Source organism: Bufo gargarizans, chromosome 11 (assembly GCF_014858855.1).
Source record: "Bufo gargarizans isolate SCDJY-AF-19 chromosome 11, ASM1485885v1, whole genome shotgun sequence".
NCBI lineage: Eukaryota > Metazoa > Chordata > Amphibia > Anura > Bufonidae > Bufo > Bufo gargarizans.
The window spans coordinates 99,702,490-99,710,210 of record NC_058090.1 but is presented as its reverse complement, the minus strand read 5'-3'; the positions used below and the strand labels follow the sequence as shown (position 1 = coordinate 99,710,210).

Below are 7,721 nucleotides of genomic sequence, written 5' to 3'. Positions count from 1 at the left end.
CATAGGAATAGAGGCTCCAGAACCGTTAATACATGGAGAGTGCATGGAGCCATTACTACAGACCTGTCAGGAGCGGGGAGAGGTCCTCTTTAAAAGGTCTATCATTGGCGTTATTGCCGATCGTGGACATTGCCTTCAAGTGTCTGCCTGGCGGCTACGGGGCTGAGCGGGCGCAATGTCGAAAGAATAGATTTCCACCTTACATGCCTGGCTGAGGTCCTTAAGGGGTTAACATACTGCGGCGTGTGCCTGCTATTAATGTGTTTTCTTAGGGGGGACATATAACACGTATGTAGAGCGCCCACCTTATGAAGTGTTATTTTTTCCTTGTCAGTTGGGTTTCCGTGGTCGTCACCCGTCCCGCCGCCGGCACAGATCTGAAGGTAATAACTTACAGATACACGCACCGTTGGTCACCGCAGATGGTTGTGGCGGGTACATTGTTATGGGGGCCCGGTCATTATGGTACCAGCATTATTATGGGGGTTCCATCATTATGATCCTACTACTGTTATGGGGGCCCTATCATATTGGTCTTACTATTATTACGGGGCCCCTTTAATTATGGTGCTGCCATTATTAGAGGGGCCACATCATTATGGTGCGGCCATTATTAGAGGGGCCACATCATTATGGTGCGGCCATTATTAGAGGGGCCACATCATTATGGTGCTGCCATTATTAGAGGGGCCCTATCATTATGGTGCTGCCATTATTATGGGGTCACATCACTATGGTGCTGCCATTATTAGAGGGGCCTATCATTATGGTGCGGCCATTATTAGAGGGGCCCATCATTATGGTGCGGCCATTATTATGGGGTCACATCATTATGGTGCTGCCATTATTAGAGGGGCCCATCATTATGGTGCGGCCATTATTATGGGGTCACATCATTATGGTGCTGCCATTATTATGGGGTCCCATCATTATGGTGCTGCCATTATTGGAGGGGCCCATCATTATGGTGCGGCCATTATTATGGGGTCACATCATTATGGTGCGGACATTATTATGGGGTCACATCATTATGGTGCGGCCATTATTAGAGGGGCCCATCATTATGGTGCTGCCATTATTATGGGGCCACATCATTATGGTGCGGCCATTATTATGGGGTCACATCATTATGGTGCTGCCATTATTATGGGGTCACATCATTATGGTGCTGCCATTATTATGGGGCCACATCACTATGGTGCTGCCATTATTATGGGGCCACATCACTATGGTGCTGCCATTATTATGGGGCCACATCACTATGGTGCTGCCATTATTATGGGGCCCTATCATTATGGTGCTGCCATTATTAGAGGGGCCCTATCATTATGGTGCTGCCATTATTAGAGGGGCCACATCATTATGGTGCTGCCATTATTAGAGGGGCCACATCATTATGGTGCTGCCATTATTAGAGGGGCCACATCATTATGGTGCTGCCATTATTATGGGGTCCTGTCAATGAACTAGAAGCAAGGGTGACCCTGTTGTGGGAGGGGACAGTGGCCTCATGTAATGTTGGGGTGCTCCTTGGCTGAAATGGGTGTGGCCAGGCAGTGTGGGAGGCGTGGCCTGGGGTGGCAGCAGTGACACACACACACACACACAGACACAATAAAAGACAGAAGGTATTTCATAGCAAACATCTTCTAGTTTATTTACCATGGATAAGAGCAGCGGCGCCTGAATGAGCGGCAACCCCAGCATTATGTCTATATAGAAAGAGTAAAAAATAGCTCGCTCGGATAAGGATATCTTTGTTATAAAATATAAAAAAATACGCTAAAGGAAGATACATATCATAATAAAATAAAAGGAGATGAACCAGTGACCATCGGCACGCCGGCCGAGGAGAGCAATGGAGACAAGGTGGGAACAGTCTACATTCTGCAAGACAAATATGGCGGAATTCTACACAGTCTCCAAGACTGGGGTCAGTCCCAACATTTCACCACGACCGTGCGGTGGGAGAGGTAAGCAGTCTGGTCCAGCTCCATAGGGCTTTTTGGCCCAAAATGCACTCAAGTATGCCCACTAGAAATGAAACTTGCTTCCTGAACTAGGGTGCCCGGAAGAGGGCTCAGGACCGGAACTAGTGGCGCCATGAGTGGCATGGAAAGAATTTTCACCTGCCATAGACAGAGGTCCACTATTGGGCCATAGAAAAGGTCAAGAGTAGAGATGAGCGAACTTCTGTTTTAAGTTCGGCGTCTAAAGTTCGGGGGCGGGTTAGCGGAGAATCCCGATCTGGAACCGGATATGGATTCCGACTTCCGTTGTGGTCCGTGGTAGCGGAATCAATAATCGGCCATTATTGATTCCGCTACCACGGACCACAACGGAAGTCGGAATCCATATCCGGTTCCAGATCGGGATTCTCCGCTAACCCGCCCCCGAACTTTAGACGCCGAACTTAAAACAGAAGTTCGCTCATCTCTAGTCAAGAGCAGAAATCATAATGGAACACCTTCCATTAAGGGGGAGTATAAAGGTTATGTTTGACCACAGCCTGGTGGCTGCTCGTCGCTCACCATCATGACCATGTCTTTGGCTCGGTACAATATCAGATGAATGACTCACGCCCCATCTCTGCAGAATGACCAGTAAAAAGGACGGTCACTTCTAGGTGCCACGTGGTCACCCACTACATACCAAGATCACATCCAGAACTCCCCGACTCTGACTGATCCCTAAAAACGGACTGATGGATGTGGAACGTCATACAGGGCAGCCTCCTCTAATGTCTAAGCATCTACCCACAGGGGGCGCAATGCCCGCATATATGAATCTACAGCCCCATCTGCACATCAAGACAAAGTCTTCATGTGGAGAATCACTGGATGTATGGCGAGTCCACAACAAACCAGTCATCCGAACCAACGCGGTTTTATTCATCGGCGTAAAAGAAGGGAGACGCGAACGAGATCTGTGACTAATGTCACGCAGCACAGGGTCTAATCAGTGACTGTGGCTATACCGAGGGTACCACAGTGTTAGTAAATACCCCGCTCCTCTGCTCAGATAGTCTGCAGGATCTTACATGTCCACAGTCTCATCTACATAACATTTACCTGCTTGGTACATTCGTTCGTTAAACTGATATATTTGCTTTATCACTGGTGACATCACTGAGAATGCCGCCTATCCATCACTAGAGAGCAGCGGTGACATCACTGAGAATGCAGCCTATCCATCACTAGAGAGCAGCGGTGACATCACTGAGAATGCAGCCTATCCATCACTAGAGATCAGCGGTGACATCACTGAGAATGCAGCCTATCCATCACTAGAGATCAGTGGTGACATCACTGAGAATGCAGCCTATCCATCACTAGAGATCAGCGGTGACATCACTAAGAATGCCGCCTATCCATCACTAGAGAGCAGCGGTGACATCACTGAGAATGCCGCCTATCCATTCACTAGAGATCAGCTGTGACATCACTGAGAATGCCGCCTATCCATCACTAGAGATCAGCGGTGACATCACTGAGTATGCAGCCTATCCATCACTAGAGATCAGCGGTGACATCACTGAGAATGCAGCCTATCCATCACTAGAGATCAGCGGTTACTAGATACTTGCAACATCAGTGTCATAGATGATGTCATCAGATATAGTCTCAGCAAATCCCACCAGTTGCTTCACTAGACACTTAAAAGATCACAGATGATGTCTTTAGAAATGAACCCAATGGGAATCTGCCATTAAGCCAGACCCCATTAATCAAAACATTACTGATGATGTCACCAGATACAGTCTCTGTAGAGACAATTTGTTCACTAGACACTTGAACCGCCACTGATGATGTCACTGGATATTAACCCAATGGGAATCTCCATTAAGCCAGGCCCCATTTGTAAATCAAACCAATAAAAGTGGTGCATACACACCCAGTAATGCCCCCAAATCAGAGTCCGTCCTGAGCCTTTTTATGGGTGTATCTTCATTAGTTCATGCCCTAATTTAAAGGGTTTTGTCCTGGTGACTCCCTTTAAATGAATATGGTCAGGCACATAGTGTAAACATGCATGCCGCCATTACGTGTTCCCTCTCTGGACTAGAAAGGTGCCCTAGTGACAGAATTATCAGCTTCCTAATTTATGCAAATATCGGCTTTCAGGGAAGTTTGAGGAGGGAGCGGATGCTCGGCTTTGATTGTTTTTAGCATAAATATATATATATTACTTTTTGCGTTTTACTTTTCTTTGTAAACGGAGGGGAAGGCGGATTGTAGCTCCATAGCCTCCTGAGCTACTTTCCATAGTCTACAGCCCAACTGTAGAGAGATACACAGTGATTCATACACCACACCCCAGTCGTCTGTCATCTCTTCGACGTCTGGACCTGTTTGGGTCTCTAGTCGTAGTATCATTATTATTATTATTGGTTTTGTTTTGTTTTTTTGGTTGTGTCTTGGTGCAAAAATACATACAGAAGTGGTGAGCGCCCACATGTTTGGCAGGTAGATGTACGTTGCGCAGTGAGTAACTGATTATTTGCCGTCACCACTCCGAAGCTATTCAGGTACGGCTCGGTACCACCGTTTGCCTCTCCTTTGACTCAGCAGTTCGTTTGTTGAATATAAGTGTAGCATATACATGCCAAGCACAGGAATTCAGTGTGTGAAAGCACAAGGACTCCACTGCAAGATCAACTGATGTCAACCATCTGGGCAATCGACTTAAAACATTGAGGGCAAGACCTTAAGCAGGCCTTACCACCAGGGAGTGCACTCTTGCTTTGGACAGTAATGACCTTCAATGTGCAGGCACTTATAAAGACGTCTGTAAGAATAGGATGAGGCCAAGATTTCGGAACTGATTGCGCGCACTGGCTTTAGCCTCCATGGAAGTGCCGGGACATTGGAGGGCAGTGTTAGAAGAAAAAAGGACAATAGTAGGAAGATCAGGAAAGGTATTCGCAGGAGGAAGTGGGGTTGTAATAGATCCTTCTCCGCTAAGCAGGTTACTTGGCAGTGAATGAGAAGGTGCGCAATAGTGTCTTAACCTTCAAGTAGTTCCTCATGTTGAGTGCCAACTGACTTTCCTACAAGACGTCCTACTCAAGGTTAGCTGAGATTACATGATATTTAGTTAGCCAGCATTCCCAAAGTCTCCTAAATAATCCTACTCTAGGAGTTGAAGGTCTACCGTCCACAACACAAGTCTGGCCTGTCAGCAGCTACTGGAGCTGGTGTGTGGTGTTGGAAAAGATGCCGAACTTATGCCCATAGGACTGTCAGATTGTGAAGTCCCAACAGCCACTCCCAGTGCCCGTGACTCCAGTACCACAGAAATAAGGTGTTGCTGCTGCTGTCGCAGGGTGTCTACGATCAGGACAGGAAGAGTATTGAAAGTCGAAGTGATCTGGTCCAGCTTAGCTTCTAGATTTCCAATCTGTTTCTCGAGATCCTCACTGCGGTCATTGAGCTCAGTTATAAGATCATACATCACACTCTGCATCTGTGGGCAATAAAAATAAAAAGCATTCATTTAGAGTGAAAATTGTAATTTATATAAGATGCAGTCTTACATCGTGAGATATCTGCCATCTCCACATGGTGGATTGTGAGCTAGAAAATGCTTGAACGAACCCATTCAACCTAAGTAAATTCCAAAGTATAGCCTACACTAGTGACTGTGAAGCTTTTAGAGGATGAGTGCCCAAACTGTAACCTAAAACCCACATATTTATTGCAAAGTGCCAACACGGCAATTTACCCTGAATACTACAGTACCATATATTATATCTTCCATGTAGCTATAATACCCTGCCTACATTCAGTGCACTGCCTGCGCTGTTCATAGTGCGCCCTGCGCTGATGGGTGGCAGGAAAAGTCTAAAGCATATTGGTACACCGTAGACTTTTTCCAGGGTGCGGGTGCCCACAGAGAGGGCTCTGAGTGCCACCTCTGGCACCCGTGCCATAGGTTTGCCAACACTGGCCTACACCAACCTCAGGAGAAAGGAATGGCGCTTTGTGGTATTACCAGTTCTATTGTCAGTCCTAACCACTCATGCTACAATCTAGCATTGGCCAAAGATTAACACATGGATACCACCAACCTGACCATCAGAAACAATTACGTTTGTAAGTTCGGCAAGTGTACTGCATGTTAGTGATCTGTTCATTTTCCTCTTGTGTGGTTCCTCCATAACCAAGAATAAAGCTTGCTCTGGATGGACGTTTCCACCCGTGTCCTATTGGCTGGGGAGTGCTACTCAACAGATTGATAGTGATATGCTATACTTACTTTGGAGAGATCTACCAAGGTATTGGCTTGGTCACTCAGTTTCCGTTGCTCCATCTTCACGTTCCGTAATCTGCAAAACAAACCAGTGGGGATCGATCATGGAGACATCAGTGACATCCACCTGAGGTAAAAGGTTGTGAATGTTTGTATAGACAGAATAATTTATGAGAAGCTCCTGGGAAAACCAGTTGTGCTTGGAAGAGTTAATGGGAAAAGAAGAAGAGGACAATCAGTAGTGAGATGAACGGGGAACAGCAAGGCACCAGCCTTCTTAGAAGATTTTTCTTCTACTCTGGAATAAAGAGGAGGCATAAGGTGGGAAAGTACTGTGACACCGGCAGTCCGGGTCTGCCGGCATTCCCTATTTCTAGCAGGCATGGCTGGTGGAATGCTCACCTGGCCCCCTGCTCTAGTGCTCCGGCAATATGTACTTGCTGTTCTAGCTTCTTGTGAAGGTCCACGATATTCCATTCTGACTTCCTGTGCTGGACCTCTGCCTGTTAGATAGATCTGATCACTGCTTGACTATTGTCCTGACCTTGACTTTTCCACTTAAGCCTCATTCACACATCAGTGTTTTAGTCAGTGATTGTGAGCCAAAACCAGAATTGGAGCCTCCACAGAGATAAGGTAAGTGAAAGATCTGCACCTATTCTGTGTTTAGCGCCGCGCGCAAAATCACTGAGGTGTGAATGAGGCCTTACTATGATTTTGCCTGCACCCTCAGTACCGCGCACCAGGGTATTTTCTGAACAGAGACTACTTCATTAAGTAGTTGCCTGGTGGTTCCCCTGCAACGGAGTACAGATTCCTATATAAGAGGTTTTAAAAGTGAAGATGGGTGAGGCCAGTCCGATAACGCCCTTAGAAGTAGCTGTGAGCCAATTCTGTTCTGTGACAATGTCTCCACACCCGCTTCACGACATGCAGTGTTACAGTTTTGCAGTGCAGAGGCATAAATGTTTTTAATAAAACTTTTGGCAATTTAATCTCTCCCCGTAATCTTGTGTCCACTGTCAACTTACTGATGAATAGCCTGCAAAAACTTCCTCTGGTGCTTGCGGACTTTAGCATGGTCAATCTTCTTTAGTAGCTTTGTGTGCTTGTAAATCAGCCATGTTTCCCGGAGGACGTTGGCTGCTGCGTTTTTTATCTGTAATAATATGTAGAGGCCTGCATTACCATAAGCAAATAGTGACCAGGTGACCAGATTGCTGTACATCTCATCTACAGCATGTCATCATGTATGATTAATCTTGTCTATGCAGCAATTTCCGTGATTAACCATTTCACCTGCCCTATATCCTCTATTTTATCTTGGCTACATCATCATCTATGATATCTGATCAGTGTAATTTTATATCTCATGTACACCGGTTGTTGTCCGCCACATCTACACCACATTGTAGTCCGGCATGTCATTGCGCATGTCATCTACGCCATGTCATCGAGCGTCTCGTCTA

The 7,721-nt window shown here is 46.3% G+C and overlaps 1 protein-coding gene across 2 annotated transcripts in view; it reads right to left on the bottom strand.

Annotated features, from left to right (window-relative positions):
• Positions 1 to 3,483: 3,483 nt before the first annotated feature.
• The window catches only part of KCNN3 (potassium calcium-activated channel subfamily N member 3), an 84,026-nt gene continuing 79,788 nt past the window's right edge, over positions 3,484 to 7,721 (bottom strand). For both annotated transcript variants that reach the window (XM_044271967.1, XM_044271968.1), the window contains 3 exons: positions 7,284 to 7,411; positions 6,259 to 6,328; positions 3,484 to 5,466 (listed from right to left, as the gene is read on the bottom strand). In XM_044271967.1, the coding sequence (XP_044127902.1) occupies positions 5,179 to 5,466; positions 6,259 to 6,328; positions 7,284 to 7,411 (486 nt within the window). In that variant the 3' untranslated portion in view covers positions 3,484 to 5,178. The remainder of the gene's footprint in view (positions 5,467 to 6,258; positions 6,329 to 7,283; positions 7,412 to 7,721) is intronic.